At 46.6% G+C, this 21,999-nt stretch overlaps 1 protein-coding gene across 2 annotated transcripts in view; it reads right to left on the bottom strand.

The window, feature by feature from the left end:
- FHIP2B (FHF complex subunit HOOK interacting protein 2B) overlaps nt 1-21,999 on the bottom strand; it is a 416,121-nt gene that overhangs the window by 76,176 nt on the left and 317,946 nt on the right. For both annotated transcript variants that reach the window (XM_069617737.1, XM_069617736.1), the window contains 2 exons: nt 9,929-10,019; nt 2,730-2,873 (listed from right to left, as the gene is read on the bottom strand). In XM_069617737.1, the coding sequence (XP_069473838.1) occupies nt 2,730-2,873; nt 9,929-10,019 (235 nt within the window). The remainder of the gene's footprint in view (nt 1-2,729; nt 2,874-9,928; nt 10,020-21,999) is intronic.

Raw genomic sequence — 21,999 nt, 5'->3', positions numbered from 1 at the left:
TGTATTTGTGATTGCCGTGGTTTTCCAACCACGACAATCACAAATACAACAAAGTTGTATTTATAATTGCTGCGCCTTTGCTTTTTGCCTTTCATTTTATGTTTTCTGTGCTTCGCTGGGCTTGGGGAGCACCAGAAACGTAAAATGAAAGTGAAGGCAGCCTCCCAAGCTCATGTACAGCTCTGCTCTGGCTGCAGTAAGCAAAAACTCCCAGTATGGGGCTTTTGCTGCTTGTTTAGTGCCGCCAGGGCAGAGCTTAACAAGAGCTGAGGAGGCTGCCTAAAATGGTAAAATGGATACTCCCATGTAAAAGCTTTCCACCTCATTTGCCCAAAAGTTTGCATAGGAACTTTCATAAAAATTATGTTTAATGCACGTTTTTCATTATTGCCCATCTTTTGGGACAATAATATTTTTGAGCGCAGTATTCCTTTAAGGACCTTGAAACTTATAGCATATCCTCCGTAACCTGAGGACAGAGAGGCTTGTCCAGCATGGCATGGTCCTCCACCTACAGTCAGCTAAACCTTTAAGAAGGTCCATCTGCATTATCACGGCTTAACCAAGCCCTCTGCTCAATGGTGAAGTGCAGTCTTTGTAAGATGATGGACAACCAGAGCAGGTTGGAATTTTCTACCTTCATGTTCATAATCTACTGTAAGAGTTTATGAGCAGTTTTGACTGTAGGAACAGATCCGTTGAGCGTTCCCGGTCAGCTTCATTCAATAGTGACACATCAGCTCTTGTCCCCTTAGTAACAGCCAAGGCAACGTATTGGCTGGCTGGTGTCCAGTGCATCGAGCACTGGAACTTCCCCTGATACCAGGAGACCAACTGACACAGCCCTGACCCTCTTCAAGGACAGCTTAGCCATGATCAGTGGTCTGAAGGCTCTCCTTCTTTGCCTCTCTAGCCTCTTAGACTAGAACCATAGCAGGCAAATGGTGTGGTTCCTGGGGGGGGGTTCTGTCTAAGGTATTCAAGAGAGGGAAACTCCTCTCCGTCCTTAACAGAAGTCCTCTCCATCAGGATTGCCTGCCGCAAGCAACTCCTCCAATTAAGCCAGGTCCCCTTCATTGGGTATCACATGCAGAGCCTTCAGGTTCCTCCCCTGCAAAAGGAGGACTACCTGCAGGATCTGTCTGGGTGGCAGGTGCACCTTGCCATTAGCCCTTCTTGGTTTTCTATCGGATGATCACTGCCCATGCCAAGTCTTCGTAGTGTGTCAGTCTCAGCAGTCCCTCGAGAGTGGAATACTCTCCCTGTCTTGAACAGTTTTCCGACTGGCCAGTTAGACTGGAAGTTAGACCTCCAAGCACCCTTACAGCCCTTTGAATGAGTAGGCCTGTGTGCATGATGGTATTTGGATTGCTGGGGGGCAAACACACTTGTCTTTTTATTTGCTTCTGTTGCAGTAACCCCAGACCTGATAGTATATCCAGTTAACTTTAATTCTGTTGATTGGTTTTTTGAACCCCAGGATACATTTTCCCACCCAGGGAAATGCAGTGAGGGACCTTCAGAGGTCAGGGATCCTTGGAAGGTATCAGTCCATTAGAATTGCCTTGTAGAAGGGTGCTGGACAGGACCACACACCAGCAGGATTTTCTCACGATCGTCAGGGCCTGAAGTCTTCCTCTTCTGTCTTCAGGGATGCATCCCAGGAGATGAATAAAGCAATGGAACAGACTATCACTAGTTATACAGAATTGGAGCAGGTAGGGCATCTTGACTTCCAATAGCAGTTCTGTATCCATGAACCTTAAGTGAACACCCAATCACTTGGAACTGCCTCTTTCAAATTTGGCAGGTCTATTACTGGGCTTTGTGCTGGGATGCATGTTCCAGACTAAGTCTCAGAAATCCATACATTTCAAACTTATATGGTCAGATACTGTGCTGTCGTGGTCAGAGCTCACCTAGGAAATTACCATACAAGTTTCACATCTGTGTGCACCATTGTTTCTTAGCAGGGCTGGTCTCCATACTATCCGACAATTTGCTCTCATGGAAAGACATATGGCAAACAAATGACCTGTTAATTTGGACAGCATGGTTTTTCATGAGCATTCTTTGGAGAGCTCTTACGGGGTACAAACTACCCCAAACTATCATTCAGATAAAGCGGCCACCTACGGCAAAGGCACTCCAAGGCACTGTAGTGGGGCAGTAGCATCAATGAACAACACCAGGGTACATGGTGTACACCAGCACAACCAATTGTCTAGAGGCCAAATGGCCTCACAGAGGAACATCTTTACAGATTTGCATCCTTGGCGAGGCCTCAAGTTAAGTTTTACCTGGAAGAAAATAGAGTTAACCAGATAGAGAGAACAAAATGACCAACCCTCACAGAGATGCAGTGTTTTTTCTTACAATCTTGTATACCAAATAAAACTTGCATCTTGGAAAAATGCCCAGAAGTGGTGCATAATGGTGCTGAAAATTACAGAATCCAGAGAAATGCCATGAGACAGTAAATGTGACCAATATTGTGACTCCGACAAGGAGTAGAAAAGGACACAGAGCATTACTGAAAGGAGGAAGTGGTTTCACTTTCGAGGTATGCAAAAAGTGTCCAGGGTCTTAATAAAAGGGGCAACAATCTGCAGAGAGAGACAGGCCTTGAGTGAAAGCCAAAAACAAAGCATTTTCATCAAGTAGCTATCTTTTTCTGTTGTGTACTCTGTAGACCTATGAACTCCTTCTCTCCGCCATATTTCGCATACCTGGTCCAAAATTCCTGCCATCCGGTTAAACAGCACGTTGAGAAAGTGACCTTCAAAGAACTCTGCTTCTGGGATGGTGGTCTCCAGAGGTTGTGGGGCCCGCGGCCAATCCCAAGATGACACATTGTTGCAGCATTCCTGAAACTTTAGAATCAGAAAATGTAAACACATGGAAGCAACAGGTAATGAAACAAGACCTACTATGAGAGTTAATTATCTCTTCCCCTTGATTTAAGTGTTAACCCAAAAGATTCATCCATGCATTCTATCAAAGAACTGTAACAAAACCATTAGTTTACTTCACATAGTTCCTAGCCCTGTCTCAAGCGTTGACAGAGTCCCAAGCCTGGTTTCTCATGATAAAGGAAGGGGTGGTTCTGTGGGCCGTGTACCATCACCTGCTATGCGATACTGGACCCTGGAGTAGCGTCAGGAGGATCCCCTGACCCACCCCATCACAACCCACGACCCGTTGCAAGGGTCTCTTCACACAGCAACACCACCTCGCACATACCCTTTTTAAGGGAACACAAACGGGAGTAGGATCACTCACTCTCCTCCAAACTGTGATTGCTAATGTCTGCAGTCTCGGCCCCACAAAGTTGCCACACGTCTTAAACCTCCCACAAGGCAAGGTAAAATGGTGTTGCACAACTCAGAATGTGTACTGACTGGACCGGAAAGAGAGGAGGTTTCAGTGACATCAAACAATGGTGATAATCATGCCACAAGAGAGCTAGGATTGAAGGATGAACTGATGCATGTTTAACAGGGTTTTCCCAGTGAGGTAATGGAGTACACAATCGACCACACACAAATACACACATTTCACACTCATCCCACAGAACACCAAACAAGCAGTTCCGTTCACAATCCACAGCTTGTGGCCAGGCTGCATCTCTAAGGCTTTTGGGGGCAAACGCTCCTTAGATTTTGCAGTTTTAAGGGATCCTGAACCCTCTCGCTGGTGGGAAATAGTGCCATTTGTGTGTGTTCGTGAACCCCAAAGATTATTCCTAGCCCCATAGTCTTTCCAACAAGTAGGGCATGGCGACAAAAAAACCTGGGAAGAGCAGGACAGAGCAAGTAAGTGTGAGAGAGATCAGGAGCCATAGAGAGAGAGAGAGAAGGAGAAGAGAGAGAGAAGGAGCGAGAGAGAGAGAGAAGGAGAAGGAGGAGGAGGAGAGAGAGAGAGAGAAAGAGAGAGAGAAAGAGAGAGAGAAAGAGAGAGAGAGAAGGAGCAAGAGAGACAGACAGAGGGAGAGAGAGAGAGAGAGAGAGAGCGAGAGAGAGAGAGAGAAAGAGAGCGCAGAAGCTATCAATTGATTGGATTCCTGAGATGCCCATGATGGCCTCTAGGTCTGTCACCTGCCCCCTTTCACTCCTGCAATACTCTCCCTGTCCCAGTCTCATACCTCCTCCTATCTTCTGTGCCTACCTGGGCCTGACCTGGCCATCCAAAACCTTCCAGCACTGGCTAAGTATGTCCTCCTCCCCTCTTCCCGTGGCTAAATTCTCATCACTGACACTCTGCTCCTCTGTTGTCGCCTTTGCATTAAAGCCACCTCCATGTTTGGTTGTGGCCCCTATTCCACCTCCTCTTGTTAATACTATTACCTTCTTAGCAATACCTTCTCCACCTCCCACTATTACCACCTTATCCTTGATAATCCTCTCAGTATCTGCTACCACCTTTACCATCCAACAAACACCTCCACCTCTGGCGGTTATTACCATCTCCTTAGAGCTATCTATTACTACCAGTTCCTCCAATTCCTTCTTCCTCTCTTGCCTGCTGCACTTTAATATGGCTGGTATGACCTTCCAACCCGCTTGTATAACCCGCTGCAGCCTTGTACTCCAAATATCAGCTTTCAGCCTCAGAATCACTTTCGCCACCTGATATGTGCACCTGCTTCCTCTAGGTACCATCACATCTTCACAAGATCTTGCACTCTCCTGATGATACCACCTCCTTCCTCTGAATACCACCTTGCACTCCAAATGTTGCATTTCTCTTACATGACTATCTCTTTCCTCTTAAGAACATCCTGACACTCCAAACCCTTCCCCTTTAAGTCTTCACTCACAAGCCTTCTCTTCCTCTCTACTCTCAGGGCTATCACAATTCCTCTGTAGCCCCAGTCTCTCCTTCCTCATATCTTATCTGCTGGCCAACAGCCTTCAAACTCCAGTCTTCCTCTCAGATTTAGCTTCCCTCTCTGAACCCCTCCATCTCTTCCAACTCCCATGCCCAGCTCCCTAACTGATAGTAGTCCCTGCCGTTTACAGGCCTCCTTCCCCTAGGTTTGATACCTAATTACGGACACACCTGCCTTGTATTTGGGACAGGGTTGGCATTGGTCACTGTTCCTGGGCTCACAGGTGTCTGCTTTTGGCTTCCTGGGTGAGGTCAAGTCTATATATAGCCTAGCTGCTATTTTAAAATCCCCCAAGATCCTCTGGGTGAGTGCTTAGTACGGCTTGAGAAACCCTAAGTACTGCTATGTCTGCAACACGTTTTTCTGCAGCTCGAAAGACAAACAAGGACTTTTGATGAAATTGTAACAAGTGTTTTCTCAGTCAGAAGAGAATGGATTGCTACGTGCAAGTCCTGTGCAAGAGTGGGGAAATGAAGGTTTTGGAGGCAGAGGGGAAGAAGATAGAATGCCATTTCCGGATTTGCTTTCTTCGCAGGCATTGCTACAGCCTTTTTTCTTAGTGAAATTGACTCTGTTTTCAATGTTGACCACAACATTTCATACATTTGTTGCATATGGTGACCTCCCATTACGGTGAAGGTTTAAAGAGCACGTTCATGTCACTTTCTTTGCCCAACCTCAATTTTAATTGGTGTTCTGCTGCTGGCTGCCTAACATTAGCAGAAGCCTGAGCATGAAAGTCAGCCTGGTTATAAGGCTACTTTATATGTAGGAATTATAATGGCTCCCTGATTGGAAGGAGCTGCGTGTGCCCCAGAGACAGCTTTGCTTCTCTTCTTGGGGAGGGTGTGACTGAAGCCATGGGATAGTGACTCAATGATCCTCTGCATTCCACCCTCAGGCTCATCGTCCAAAAGCTTGGGGAGATTACAATTCTGTGAATCATGCTCCGGGTCCTCAAAGAAGGCATGGTACTCCGCTACACCACACCAGATAGCAATCCAACCAATCAGAGTTACAATACAAATATGAAGCACACCTTGGTGCCACTAGGCAAGGGTGGACACGGGGGGCATTCTTACTATAACTCAGGGGCTGGTGGGGAGAGGCATGTTTGTTTTGGGAAAGAGAGGGGGCACTGGAGGCAGTTGGTGATGGATTGAGAAAGAGGTGGAGTTGAAGCAGAAGGTGAAGAGAGTTGGGCTAAGAGAAGCGAGAGGAGTATTGAGGTGAGACAAGGAGGGAGGTGGTAATCAGTAACAGCAGCACCAGGAGCAAGGTTGGCAGGAAAAAAAGAGAGAAGTATATTGCCAAGCTAGTGGGAAGTGGTGGAAAGCAAAAAGGGCCACGAAGATAAAAGGTGGCTGAAGATAAAACAGGTGCGAAAGAGGGATAGGAGAGAGAAAGGAGCAAGGGCAGTGAGGATGTTGGGGGGTATTAAGGAGAAGGAGAAAACCTCCTATAAGTCTGTAAAATAGAGTTAACGAGTGGTGACGATACGAGGATGTGGTGAGACATCAGATGTACAGTAAGAGCTGAAGAAGAGAGATTTGAGGAGGCAGACAATAATCACGTGTAGGGGATTAGAGCTAGGATCCCAAGCCAGGGAGAGGAAGAGGACACCTAACCATGCGTGCAGAGAAGCTCAGTCATCCAGCAACTTGATGGAAGTTTTGGGTGTTCGCTTGTTGCCCACGAGCGCCGGCTTCTGCCATTACGACGGCCTAATATCCAGGTGAACCGAGAGCCATGAGATCCAGGAGCCTCTGAGAACCTCAGAAAACAGAAGGAAGAGCCAAGAAAGAAGTGGGGGGACATTTAAGCCCCTCACACTGTGAGTAACTGAACAATAAGAAAATATGCCATGGCAAGGCCCAATGGACTGAGAATTGGAATCCCTAACACTTTTTAGTGTTTGATTCACAAGGAAAGGAAAAGTCCCTTTTTTGATGTCAAGTTTCTTAGCTACTACCCCTAATTAATTTGCATATTTTGTCCCACATTTCCGTGTCACCCTTCAACTGATCCTACTTGACTTTGTGACAGGATGCAGGCCGTATATATGAGATAGCTGGTTCCTAGGACACAGGTCTCAATTTTTAGGGCAGTGGCTCCAAGCCTACACTAGGAAATAGCTCAGAATGAAATGATTTGGTTTCTGGCCACAGTAAGTGCCAACTTAGCATCGTAAGGCTTCTGGTTCTTAAATTACACTAGAAGCAAACTCCATATTATGCAGCCTATGGTTCCTTACCTAGAGTAGTGGCTCATTTTCCATCATAAAGCAACTTGATCCTAGCTCACCTACGGGCCAAGTCACCATTACAGGGACTCTAGAACCTAACAAACACTTGCAGAATACGTCAGGATTTCAAGGCTTCTGGATCCTTTTTTCAGCTAGCGACCAAGTCAACATTTCAACACAACCGATTAACAGACATATTAAAAGCTTGCACTTGCACATTAGTTATAAGTTCCTGGCCCCCAAACAAGCCTTTATCCTCAAGCCTACACTGGATGCAAGGTGAGCAATAGGAGAGACTGGGTTGCAAGAGAGCCCAAGGGACCAATTAATCATCTTGATGCTTATGGTTCCTATCCTAGGTCAGCATAATATAGGAATTGCACTTGTCAACACACCAACTATTGAACCTCTGCTGGGTTTGCTGAATTACTATAAACAGGCGAATAATCACTACTGAAATCCAGTGTGTGTACTTTTTTTTCTAAACAGAAGGCTGATGGTTGGAAGGTTCTGAATGAATTATAACCTCTGCCATTGCGCTGGGCAAACCTCCAGAACATAGTTTTTCAGTCTACCATGCCATTAGAGAAGATGCAAAACCATATAAAATTCAGGCTTGATCCCATCCCCAAAATAGGCAGTCTATCCCTAACTACTAGGTCACATCCCTTCAGCACAACACCACAAGCTAGCAAAGACATGTATCAGCCTCACTGGGCATAATCAAATAGTTTGTCTCCTCAAGTGAGAGATGGCATGACAAGACGTGGGTTCCTTGCTTGCTGCACCATAAGGAACCAACCTGAACCTCACTAATGAGGCCCTACAAAGCACAAAACATGTTTGACATTGCTTGTGTTTCCCTGCAGAGGGAACTTGGCCTAGCAATTTGAGCTAGCTGCTCCCATTAGTGGCAGGACCAAGACTGTTTTGCATATAGCTGGTCCCCTCCTGCAATGATGCAGATGGACAACACACTATGGTGTGGAAGGTTGCCCAGAGCAATGCCAGTGGTTAAGGTTAGTGTATAACCTTCTCCCCATCACAGTTATTGGTCACATGTACTTCTTTCTTGTGCAGATTGATTTAAGATACGCTAAAAACCTAATTGCAGTTTACAATGCTGTGGGTTAATGTGCCTTGTTCTAATTAAAAGGCATGTGGTTACAGGTGAACCCGAAAAGGCATCTTACCGTTCTGAGACCTCTGGTTCCTAGCCAATCCATGATGCCAAGTTAACAAAATAAGGTTTCCGGTTCATTGCATTAACTATGTGCGGGATCAGCATTAGGCCTCTAGTTTTTGGCTGATGCTATACGTGAGGTCAGCATCATGCTGCCTCTTTTTACTAGCCAGCTCTAGGGTCCAGGTGTGCATGATTAGGACTATGGCTCTTAGCCTTTCACAGAAGACAAGTTAGCATCAAGATGCCTCTGCTTCGCAGCGTGTTGCAGTGGTTACTAAGGTGTAAACCTAGACGACTGGCCTAGAGAAAACGTTAACTCGCCAAAAGGCTTTCAGCTTTTTTTGTTTTGTCCGCTGCTTCACCTGAGTGTGGTTCTGTCAGAAAAGTGACCCCTTTCCTGAGGATTCACGAATGGCATGGGGAGACACTGCTGCAAGCATGCCACAGAGCAGACAATTATGATTCTGTTGTCCCGGCAAGACAGCACTGACACCGGGAAAGAAATTCTGGGGGTGGGCCTGGGGTGGCAGGGCGGTGGATGTGTGTGCGTTTGTCTGTATGTGTGCTGTGCATGATGGTGTTAAGGAATCTTGCTAGAAGGAGCGAGAGAAATTATAGTGAGTCATTTGTGTTCCATGTGTTAATATCGCCATACAAAAATATCGCCATATTTTTGCGGCGATATTTAGCCATAGAACCTGCGGGGGACACCCCTGAAACCCACATATTTTTTAAAAGAGAGCGGGGGACACCCGGTCCTATTTAACCCATACATTATCCCCACTAATAATATCGCCTATGGCCTTACCCAATATATATGGCGATATTATTGTTGGGGATAATATTACCTGTTACCGTCATTTGCCAGTCCATTTGGTGGGGATACATTCAGGATAGCTTGAAGGCATGCAGAAACACTTCAGAAAATCCATACTCCAGGTAACTGATTCTTAGCCTACCCGAGGGGCTTGATGTGTTATCTGATTCATAGACTGGGGCCTGGTCAGCATTATGAGGTTCTTATGTTCCAAAATACCACCCAGGCTTTTTCCGCGTTTGTCTTCTTTTTCTAGTTTTAGAGGCATCATAATGCTTCAGAAGGCAGAAAATAGGTGATGTGTGGCTGGTATCAGGGAGGCATAGCTGTAACAAGGAGCCGGGAGGGAATGAATGCTTTAGTAGCAGCAAACATGTACTTTGAGCCTGTGTCTCCCACATTCATCTCAGTTAATGAAAGGAATGCTCAGTGAGTGCTCTGTACAAGACATCACATCCATTATCGCTAGCTAAATCCCTCACTAAGCCCACTCAATTAGATATCAGTATCAAACTGTTGGCAGCATGCTGCATTTATTTCATACAGGAATTAAGGGCAGAGTAGTCGAGAAGGATATACATTTTAGCACTCTGCAGGGCATATACTGATTATTTCCCATTCTTTAACAAGTGCATAGATGCTTACCCCTTTACAGGTCTGACTGACAAATTCTTCCTACCCCATTCTGTATGGCGGCCATCAATGACTACTATGGTATGGCAAGCATAGACTATGGCCCTTCCTCTGATGCACATGATCATCACAAGAGTCAGGAAGCACAGGTCCTACCAGTTCCAAGGCGTCGTGTACGTAGGTGTCATATCCAGCCTCCTCCAAGTGCTGCGAGGTCTTTGCTTCATCAGGTACAAGACAAAGGAAGCTGAAACAAGACACAAGAAAAGTCAGAAGACAATGCTCTTCTGGTTGTGGAGAGAGGCTGAGAAGACCAGCGAGAATAACAAACACCCAGACCCTGGCCCCCCAGTTAAAGAAAAAAAAGGAGCTACAGAAACAGCTTAAGAGGGCATCAAGAAAAGCTGTACACAAATGCAGGTTTATTTTTAAGCAAAAAATAGATAAATGGAGAAGTGGGTCAGAAACCTATAAACACTTTAAATATGTTGCAAACTGAAACTAGAGTCTTTGGGCAAGATCAGCTACTTATTGTATGAACAGTTTGAGGACTTCTTTGGTAAAACCTTCCCCAAGCATAGCACAGCATCCTCTTGCTATCTAGCCTGCTTGGATTAGCTGCCATCACATTCTCCCAAGCTTTCTTTCAATATTAATCTTTTCTGTCATTTATATAACATGTATGGATTTTAAAGAGGATCTTTGGATACCAAGGGAGTGCACTCTGGTAGAGTGTCTGCTAGCTGTCCTTCTCATCTCATATTGCTGACATTGCCAAGAAAGCACACTTTCAGCTCCACCTCCTCAGAGGCATTCTCCCTTTCCTCACCTTCCCCGAGAAACTCAATGGGCCCCATTACGAGTATGGAGGCAGCCATACCCTTAATAAGGGCATGGCTGCCTCCATACCGGGATCCAGTACCGGGTTCCTCCAATGAGGACTTACCGGGCCATTCCAACCTTGGAGGACTCGGTAAGTCCTCATTGGAAAAACCCATCCCCATTCCCATTGAGCCCCCAGAGGGCTCAATGGGAATGGGGAGCGAGATAATAACGGGCCAGTTAATAACGGGCCTGTTATTAGCTCCCTGGTCCCCTCGCGGGACCCGCTAAGGGCGCCTGGTTTTACCAGGCATCCTTACCGGGTCCCGCGAGGGGACCTCGTAATAGGGCGTCCCGTAACGAAGGCCGCCGGTCCCATACCGGCATCCTTCATTACGGGAGCGCCAGCCTCGTAATGAGGCCAATGTCTCTAGAGCTCTGGTTCTCTCCAGGTAGGACTACTGCAACAGCCTCTTCCTCAATCTGCCTCTTTCCTCCCTCCGCCGTCTTCAACTAATCCAGAACAGGACTGCAAGACTTATCCTTGACCTCAAGCCCAGTGACTGCATCTCTCCAGCCCTACAATCGCTCCACTGGCTCCCGGTGGCTGCAAGGATCAAATTGAAGACCCTCTGCATCATCCATAAGGCTTTCTGGGGCCTGGGACCGTGCTACATCCAACATTCCTCCCTAAATACCTCGCCGCGAGAGTATTTCGGTTCTCTAGCTCTAACGGTCTGCAGGTCAGACGTTTCTCCAAGCAGAGAGTGGGGGGTAGATCTCTTTCTTCTACAGGAGCCTCCCTCTGGAATGGTCTCCCACCCCTCTCAGACTTCAGCTGGATCTCCTTAAGTGCCAGAAGCTTCTCAAGACCTTCCCTCTTCCCTTTCCTTGCTAAAGTCCCCCTGCTGCTGCGACTGGCTGCGTAATACCTTCTGAGTCATACAGGGGCCAGACCCTCCCTCCTCCAGTCTGCCTCAGCACCCCCTTCCAGCACTTGCCTTCGGGCACTCTTCCCTGATTAGATTACCGAGTCTGGTTTACCCCCCTCCACGCACTAGCCCACACCTATCCCGTCCCCCCACACACTTGCCCTCCGGGCTCCTCCCCAGCCTCAGCACCCACTTCCAGCACTTACCTCTGGATACTCTTTCCTGACTAGACTACCAAGTCTGGATCACATCCCTCCTCCCACTAGCCCACCCTTATCCCTTCCCTCTGTGCACTTGCCCTCTGTGCTCTCCACAGGACTTACTCCCAGCCCTCACCCAGTACTTGGGGCCCCCTGCCTCCTGTATCCACCTTCCTGCTCCCCTTACCTTCCCCTTACCCCAGACCTGACCTTCCCCCTTCAATTCCTGTTTGCTGCACTTGCATGATCCGAATGTCACAAGGCCTAGAAGGACTTTTTACTGTTGTTTATCCTCCTTTGTTCCCCTCTCCCGCTTGTCTTGTGGCGCCTGGGAACACTTTCTGCTGTATAGGCACAATACAAATGCTCAATAAATTAAAATAAGATAAACTTCACCTGAAACTTTTTCATAACACGGGGACGTAATGCAGGTATGTGTCGGCTCAGCTTAGCTGACATGATGTCTGGGCCAGTATATATGAAACCATCACTCCCCGTAACCTAAGTACCACCCTTTTCCCTAGCACTCCACAGCTGAGGGATCACGGAATGGATGAGGTGTACAAGCTTTCCGCCAAGAGGGGCAGGTGGGAGGGCAATGAGGAATTTGTGGGAGGATTATCCATCAGAAATAACATTAACGAGAGGCAAACAATTTGTTCTTCTAATGGATTCCTTCCTCCCATAGATTCCTCATCTTTGATTAATTCCCATAAAAGTAACTAAAGCAGTAGGAAGGAGAAGAGTACGAAAGAGTAAGGAAAAAAAACGACCTACACCAGAAAACTCTGGAGAACCATTTGGATAAAGCAAGCAACGTACCCTGACAGGGAATCAAGGTGGTAATGTTTGGATAACCTGTGCAGCAATTCCCATTTTGTGTCTTGACATATGCTGAGAACAGGGAATCCTGTCTGCAGGGCAGAGGTGGCAGCCAGGCACTGAAACCCTCAGGCACCTCCTTTCCAGCCAGATGGAAGCTTTCTGAAATGCAGGGAATGATCCACCCTGCAAGCACAGGCAGCTAAACCCACAAAAAGCTGGTCATCTTTCCTGACATCCCTAGTTTCATAGTCATAGGCGCCGATGTCCGGAACCGGGACCACCCAAAAGTATAGTTCCTCCGTCTTACGATGAGGCAATGAAAAAATACAAGAAGATGGATCTTCTACATGAGGTGAAAATTCAATACGACCTTGGGTAGGAAGGATGGCACCACTCTCGAAGTTGCCTCCTCCTTTGGAAAACACCAACTAGGGAGGCTTAACAGGCAATGCCTGGCACTCACTCACCCATCTCGGGGAAGTGATTACTATCAGGAAAATCCGCTTAAGGCAGAGCAACCTTAAATAACGTGAATGCAGGGGCTCAAACAGAGCTTGCATAAGGAAAGTCAAATCTCACCCAGGAAAAACAAACTGACTTTGGGGAAAAAGTTGCACAAACCCTCCAAAAGGTGCACAGCAGTGAGGATTGTGAAAAAAGAACCATAGTCGCATGTTCTGTAAAAGACGAGAATGACGGCCAGGTAGTGCCTTACAGTGCCCATCTGCAGCCCCTTCAGGCCTAAAAAAGAAGGAAGTCGAGAAACAAAGAAATAGATCAGCCGGAGAAGGACCAGACACCAACACCAAGCTGAAAATGTACACTATCTGCAGTCATAAAATGGAATTGGTGGCTGGCCTCCGAGTGGAAGGACATCGCCCGACAAGTCCCACTCATTATACCTTAGCCTCTCAGCAGTCAAGCATGAAGGTTCAGGCTGTGGGGGCTTGGTTGGAGGACACGGCACACCGAATGGGAGAGCAAGTCCCTTATTGCAGTAAAGGCTCCAAGCACTGCCAATAGACATGTCTAAAAGCTCCGCGTGCCACGTCCTCGGGTCCAGTATGGAGTGATCAGAATTTTTAAAATGGGGTTTCAGTATGAACCCTGTGGAGAGATTCTGAGGGGCCACTCTATTCTGGCCAACAAGGAAAGCCACTAATGTCTGGCCATACTCTATCAAGGTAGTGCGAATGAGAAGAAAGGATTAGGCTTCGGAGAGTGTGAGAGTGGTTAAGGGTTTAGTTAAGCACACACAGAGCACTCTTAATGACACAGTGAATGTAGCAAAATGCAACTATATGTATTTAGGCCTTGGACAACTGTCAACAATTAAAAACCACAGGAAGGTAAATCACTAAACATACACCACTAATATATACAAATTCACTTTGGGGTGCTCTGGCTACAGAGCACCTGCACTTTACCTTTAAACATAGTGTGGTCTGCAATAGATTACTGAAGTATAGCAAAGTAAATGAAGAAAAGGTAAGTTATAAACCAATTGAGAACAAATAGGTCAAAAGAAAGGAGTTAAAACACAATACTCAGCCTTATAATTATACGGCTCTAAGTGTTTCCCTTGCTAGAAGAGTTGAGGCCTACTGCCCGTTGAGTCAAGTTCCAATAAACCCCTTTCAAGGAGGGGATGAGTCTTTAAAATAGTCTGTAAGGTGTTGAAAAAGCCAACAACAGTCAGTGAGTATTTTAAAAGTTAAGTACAAGGGAAGGCAAATTCTTAGGGGACCGCTTTCCAATCTCACCCCCTTAGAGGAAGCCCAGGGAAGGAGCCTTGACAAGAACTCCACTGATCATGGCCAGGCACGTGAGAGGTAGGGTAAGGACATTACACCCATTAAACTCTATGGAGATGGCGAGTAAATTAATTGGCAATGTACTCCAACTCACTCAACACTTCAGGAGGCTTCAGAAATTGCTGACCCCACTGTTTTGTGTCTGGTTCCATTGGAGGGGGTCTAGGATTGCTAGTGCATAGATCTCTTTCATTATCTGGATTTATGTACAGCTAGTCAGAGTTTCCATTCTCTGGTGATAAGGTTCCTGGTACTGGACAGCTGGATGAAGATGAAGCAAGGACCACATTGTCGATGACCTCAGAGGACCTCCAGGACATGATGCAGGCTATGGCCGCCTCAATCAAATGGCAGAAGTCAACTCTTGCGGTGGGAACAAAGAAGCTGGTCTTACAGGACCTCTCTTTGTGCTTGAGAACCGCAACAGCAGGGGAAGGCCTCTTGTTTCACAAGTTGAGGGCCTGCAGAATCCCAAGTCTATACTCATCAAGAAAAATACCGATGCAGCCCATGAGGAAGCTGGTCATCTCACAGGGTGGTTCTAGGATGCTTCCAAAGACATCCAATGGCAGGATCCTCAAGCAGGGGTCTAGGCTGGATGTTCCCACCGGTTCAGGAGTCAAAGTGCTGATGAAGGCCTTCTGGAGATCAGCAAAGGAGCAGGGCTTCGCAGGGACGGTTGAAGAAGACAATGCAGGATGGATTTATTGATGAGTTCCGCATTTTCAGCGATATGCTCCTTTTCAAAGGGGTCTTGGCTCCAACGATGATTTGATGAATTGTTGCAGTCCCCATCCTTTTATCGTGGCTTCAAGCTGGAGTTTGCCAATGGTACGGATCTGCACCATTCAAAATGCCAGGGTCTGACCAATCTTGGACAACCTCCAAACCACCACATCTGTCCAGCAACACTTTGCTAGGTGTCATGATTCCTGCCCCTCATTTCCCCAGCCCTCCAAGATGTTAGGCTGGAGCCAGGCCACGATGACCTACATGGCCCTCAAGGGCCTCTCGATCCCTCCAAAGACACACTTGGAGTCAGACTTGGCGCTTGTGGCACCAGACTCACTCACTCCCATAGGATAACATTGGGGTTTGGACTTGTAGTGCATTGATGGGGACAAGATGGATGCCCCCAAATATTTTGGTTCCCAGAACTGCATGTGCAGTCTAGTCTTTTGGGTGTGGTTCAGCCCAGAGACACCTGGGATACCCATAGACTATTTAAGCCACGGCCAGGCTGAGAAACATGCTTTGTGTTTTCTGCACCTGCAGCGTGACACTCACCATGTTCGTATCGGTCTCCAGTAGGACTGCATCTTTCTTCTGCGCTCAGCTCCTGCAAGAACAAGAACACTGTTAGGAACAGCCTTACCTTGCGGCGCTTCTGCCCATCATTCATCGCTCCTTCTGTTCTGCTGGCATCTTCGGCGGTGTCATTCCCATCCCGGCACGCTGCTTCCTAAGGGAAAGGGAAAAGAACAGAAAAAAGGCATTAGTAAGCATTCTGCAAATCTTAGCTTATTTTTAAATACTGTACGAGCTTCAAAAGCTTACCTGAATCCCAGCCGCTCTGGGGGAACTCTGTCTCCAGAACTTCTCATCCATCTGCAAGAGGGAAAAGACACTCCAGGTTAGCGTAGAAACATCTAGAGGCGCCGCATAACGCACTTACTCACTGCATTAGTTCTTCATAACCGACATCCACGCTGAAAACATTGCGGCACCTAAAAGACACAGGAAAACAACTCTGTTCAATATAAATAGGAAAGGGGTGCATCGCGCTCTCACTCACCTTCAGCGCTACTCATCTCAGCAGCACGCTGCCATCCCCGGACGCCGGCCATCATCTAAGGAAGGAAAGGAACGAAGTTAGAGAACTGTTCAAAAGACTCATTATACTTACCTGTTGGACTCTTGCCAGTGAAGTAACTAGGCAGCAACGAGCCTGCATCAATCAACGCGCCCCTGCGCTGAAAGCAGGACGGAGAGCACACTATCCAAGAAAACAAGGCCCAGTCTCCAGTCGAATAGCACCCAGGGAAGGGTTTGAGGTCATAAGAGGTCAGAACTGGCTGAGTGACGTCCCCGTGGATACCAGGTGAGCGTTTCAATAGGATGTAGTCTGGGACCAGAAAGTCCCAGCCCCCACATCCGACCACAAATGCACATCTCTGCTTTGCTCAGGAAAGCTGAGGATTTGCCTGGGAAAGAGCTTCTCAAATATGGCAAATCTGGCCCTGAGTGGGTAGGAAGGAGGCCAAAAGACTAAAGGGCAGGGCAAAATCTTGTGGTGAGGTAATATGCACTGGAGAATATTAAATAACACGTCGAAAAATTCTGCTGCCACCATCCTATCTTGGACACATCATGTAAGTAACCATAAAGTTGTAAAAGACAAAGTTAAAAGGACACAAAGTATCCCTAGCGCACATCACTTTAAGGTGTTGTGTGCAGTTAAAATAAACAAATAATTTCACAATGGAGGACAGCGTCCTCCTGCACTGATGGCAAAAGGGACTGATCAGTGCCCACAAAACGTATTAGCATAAAATCCTTACCTACCTTCAAAAGCCAGGTCAGGCTCAAAACAGGAACAATTTGGGAGGATTGAGGGTCTATGGAGGGTAAGCAGCAAAACGTAAATCTTTCCTAAGAATAATCAACATTGAGCCCAAGTAACACAGTCTCCTGAACTTGTGGGAAGACCAGGGCCAGCAGGAACGCATAGAGGAGGTTAAAGTTCCATCTGACAACCAATGAGTTCCCCAGGGCTGCCTGTAGAGGATATTCCCTGGAGGAGAAAAACGTGTACTTCTTGTTTGAACTGAAAGTGAAGAGGAACACCTGAGGGGTCCCCAAATGGAGAAGATCTGCTCCAGAACTTCCTTAGAGAGCTCCCATTCATGGGAGGCCAAAGTATTTCTGCTCAAAGCATATGCAATTACTCTCTTCAATCTGGCAAGAGGAACCTATGACAGAGGCATATTGTTCTCCAGAGCACAGAACACAGTTGCATTGTTCCTCTGAATAGAAGCAACGACCCCACATCACACGGTTTGTTCAGTTAGTGTACTACCACTGTGTTGTCAGTCAGGACCAACGCCCATTTTACCTGCACAGACAGGAGGAAGGCTACCAGGGCCATCCTGTTAGCCTACAACTTCAGCAAATGTATGTGTTCCCAAGCTTCCATATGGGACCAAAGCTTGCTCATAGTCCGATCTAGCAGTTGAGCGCTCTAACCCTCCAGTGACGCGTCTGTGAATATAGTCAGCTCAAGCTAAGGTTGCTGGAGCACCACCCCTCTCATCAGGTTGCCTAGCAGGACCAACCACAGGAGATCCCAGGAAACCTCTGAGACTCGTAACAGATCTGCTATGATGTCCTAGAACTGAGACTACTGACACTGAAGTAGCCATTGCAGAAACCTAATGCACATTCAGGCCTTTCAGCACCACCAGGATGTACAAGACCATGAGGCCCAATAGACGCAGAAAGACAGAGGCTGGAACCAGCATTAGGGATTGAAAGATGTGAAGTATGTTCTCCAGCTGATCCTCTGGTGGGAAGGCCTTTCCCATTCTGGTGTGCATGACTGACCTGATGGGACGGAGGGGACTGGGACGGTGAAACCTGTGTCTTCTTGAAGTTCAGGGAGAAGCCCTGTGCAACAGGCTGCTTGCAAGGTACAGATTTGCCGACATCAGGTATGAAGAGTAAACTCAGACCAGCCAGTCATCCAGGTAGGGGAAGACCCAAATGCTTTCTCTTCTGAGGCCAACAGCTACCATTGTCAGCAGTTTGATGAGGACCTTAGGTGCCAAAGCAAGGCCAAACACTTTAATAGGCATAAAATAAAGAATACCTGCACAGTATGTTCTGTAATATAAACTTTATATAGATGAGGCAAAAAGGAAAAGTCACTACATGGACAGGTCAGCACACATTTTGCAAGATAAATGGGTGAAAACAAGTATCAATAGTTTGAAGACCTTAAAAGTTCTTTGCAATTCTGAGAAGTCCTTTTTAGAGGACAAAGAGAACTTTTCCAACGCCACAAAAGGTTTTTGTATCTTTTCAGAAAGGGAGGGTAAATGCATTTCAGTGAAATTCATGGAACAAATACTTACGGAAAAGGCTGTTCCTTGGGTAAAAGGTTTGCAGACATTTTCAACAGTTGCAGTCCCAATATTCCAGTGTGATTGTATTTTTACATTTTTATTAATTCATTTTATTGACAAATGAACAGAAACAAAATCAAAAGGAAACAGGTGTGGCAGTACCTTAATTCCCATTGCTGTAGCATAACATATTAAATCACAATGCACATTTCTTAAGTATTTCAACATTCTCTCAGTATCCGGAACCTATGATGTATCTCACTATGCGTCTCATTCTCACCCATCCCTTATGGTTTGGACAGCAAATTATTCTGAAACGGAGCCCAAATATTCCGGGGTTTGCCTGCTGTCGGCAGCAATCTTACATATGCTAATTCCATATCATAACAGCAGGCCACATCTGTCAACCAGTTTATTATTTTCTGGGCCCTGAACGTCCACCACGACACAGCAACCCTCCAACCGACCAGCACCAGCAAAAGACCATCAAATGTAAATACCAACACTGGGACATTTCTAGTCAACCCCAGGAGTGCCACCTCGAGTGCTGGATCTAGTGTTTCCAGGATCATGACAATGACATGGGAGAACACCTCTGCCCAGAAGCTCAGCACCGCTGGGCATGCCTAAGCTAAATGTATAAAGTCTGCATGTGCCCTTTTACAGTGAGTGCATTCATGCGTAACTTCTGTATTATGTCAATACCATTTTTCAGGTGTATAATAAGTCTGATGCAGGTAATTAAATTGTATTAATTTATATCTGGAGTTCAACAAGACCCTTCTCGTTTGCCTCAGTATACACAGCCAGTCTTCCTCCGATATTCCCTTACATAGATCCCTTTCCCATCTTCGGCTAGCGTGCTGTCCATTATTTTGTGTATCCTGCAGGAGCTCCCTATAAAAGTCTGTAATCAGATGGCCCTCCCCTTGTGCTACTATTATGTCCTGCAGCAATTACAATGTGGGGGGTTGTTCGGGAAATATGGAGAACACCTCCTTAAAGGAGTTCTAGAATCAAAAATACATACATATATCTAATGATGTCGTCCCTACCTTCTCTTTAAAGGTGTTTAATGGTATGACAGTGGAATTTTAAGGATGGCAGACCCTTGGATCTGACGAGTGGATGACCAAACGAGGATCAAGATGAGGAAGACGCTACCCAGCAGTGCCAAAGAGATGGACATGACTTCCAGAGTGCCGGAGCCAGTCCCATTGAAGGTTTCCAGGGTGGTCCGGAGCTAAGGTTCTCTAGAGGCCCCCCCAAAGGTTTCAGCGATGGAGGATGGATTATTCAAGATTCACAGGTCTGAGCCAACAGTGAGGGAAGTAAGTGTCTGGCTTCTGGAGTTGTGGTTAGTGCTCAACGGAAAATGCTCAATTCCTATGAAACATACGCAGCTCAAGAGTAGGAACCCAATGATGAGTTCAGCTCCAAGAGACAACAGGGAAGAAGGATAGATGAAGATTTCTCCTTGGGTCCACGCCAGAGAAAAGCCAGCTACTTTGGGGTCTCTGGGTTGCATGTTCAGCAATGCCTTAGGGCAACAATGGGCAGCCCGAGCCTGCAGAGTTTTCCAGGTGGTACATGGTACAAATAGAAGCAGAGATGAAGAAAAGCAAGTCCAATCGTCACAAAGGAGTACCAGCTTCACCTGCTGCAAAGGAGCTACTGCTTCTGGGAGAGGCAATGAGGGACAGAGAGGAGCTTCAGGGATACAGCACCTTTGGGCAGATGAGGTGATCCAGCTGCTCCCAATTGTTCAGAGAGAAAGCATGCCCTAGTTGTTTCCTTTTCGCTCTGTCTCTCTCTCTCTCATTCTCGTTACCACCTTCAAATCCTGCTGCATCATTTATAAAGCCATCAACCTCAGGTTTAAAAGCTACCTCTCAGACAACCTCAGCATCTACTGAGGCCTACGATCCACCAGAATTAAGGAAATGGTGCAGACTAGAACTCCACCAGTGCAGGAGGGAAATAACAATAAGACAGGCCTTCTCTGTCTATGACTCTAGACTCTGGAACCTCTGATCTGTCAACACGAGACTTGCCCATTCTCTTCCACATTTCATGAAGAAGCTCAAGATGGTTGTTCATGATTTAATCGAATCAGAAATGTAAGAGGGAGAAAAAAACAAAAGTCATTTGAACGAAAATGACTTTTGGGTATTTCTCCCGCGGACATTTCTGGTAACCTGCACCCCCACCCCTTACTTTCCTTTTGGCGGCACACTTCGCTGTGTGCCGCTGACTCCTCCATCCCTCTATGATGCTGGTTCCCTTCCCTTATGTGCATGGAAACCAGTGCCGCAGGGTCCTTTTTTTTACTTTAATTTTTATTGTAAACTATAATGGCACCGAATGGGATATTTATTTTGTTCAGCCGAAATTCAAACAAATATCACCCCCCCCCACCTCCGGTTTTTTACCTACGGATTCCTCTCAAGACTGCACTCATTAAGGAATGGCTCCCCCCTAACACCAAGGTCCATACACACACTCATTCACCCCCACCTGGGCGATCTTGTTGCTTGTAGATCCTGTTCTGCCAAATTGCCAATCCTACCCATACCCCATTTTTAGCTCCCCTCTCCCTTGCATCTCTGCTTCCATCACTTTGTACTTCCCCCTATGACTTGTAAAGCCCTCCCTTGCTTCCTGAAGATAGGTTCACGTTCAATAAATATCCTAATAATAATGATAGCAAAATGTACAGTGTCACTCCCAGAGAGGCTTCCAATTAAGCCTGGTTGGGAGGAAAAAGAGTCAAAAGTCAAAGAATCCAGGAAAAAAGTACAGGGGGCATCAGATTAGGTAAAAAGAGGACTGTCCATCCAACAGGTGTTACTCGGGTCGATTTTCTCTGGCAAGCTAGCTGGCCATCGCCACCAAGATAGAGGGAGGAACACTTAATGCCAAACCCTCCGCCAGCCTAGATGTAGAGAGAAGACATGTTAGGTAACCCTCAATGAGAGTTATTGACAGGTAAGGGGATACAATCCTGATTCCCCAATACACGATGTGGGAATCTTTCGACATGAAATAAAACACTTGACACGTTAAATCTTTTGGCACACCAAGGGGGAAGCTGCATTTTGTTATTAGTTTGTAGTTGCCTAGACCCATTAGTGCTCATAGCTGTGTCCCCATTAAACAAGGTTGTGAACAGCTTTATAACTCACTACTAGGAGCACTAATACCCAGGAACTCGCGTTCGCCAATCAGTCCCATTTGCACAGGAAAGGGTTCAGGGAGAGCCTCACATGCACAAGCTGAATAGGGAGTGCAACAGGGAATCCATGGGCATGCTACTTACAAGGAACTTTGTTCTCCGCCCTTTGAGTTGGGCTATCAGGTGAACACTAACTATAGCTGTGTCCCGCTACTGTTAGCCAATATAGGCTCTGTTCCCTACCTAATGGAGTTGTTGAGTTTTGCCCAGGTGCATGACTTAAGATAAGCCCATTAACAAAGGGTGTTCTTTTTATCATAACAACTTAAAATGTA

Source organism: Ambystoma mexicanum, chromosome 10 (genome assembly GCF_040938575.1).
Source record: "Ambystoma mexicanum isolate Mex_15411 chromosome 10, UKY_AmexF1_1, whole genome shotgun sequence".
NCBI classification, from domain to species: domain Eukaryota; kingdom Metazoa; phylum Chordata; class Amphibia; order Caudata; family Ambystomatidae; genus Ambystoma; species Ambystoma mexicanum.
Note: the sequence above shows the minus strand (reverse complement) of the source record. Positions and strands in the feature narration are given on the sequence as shown.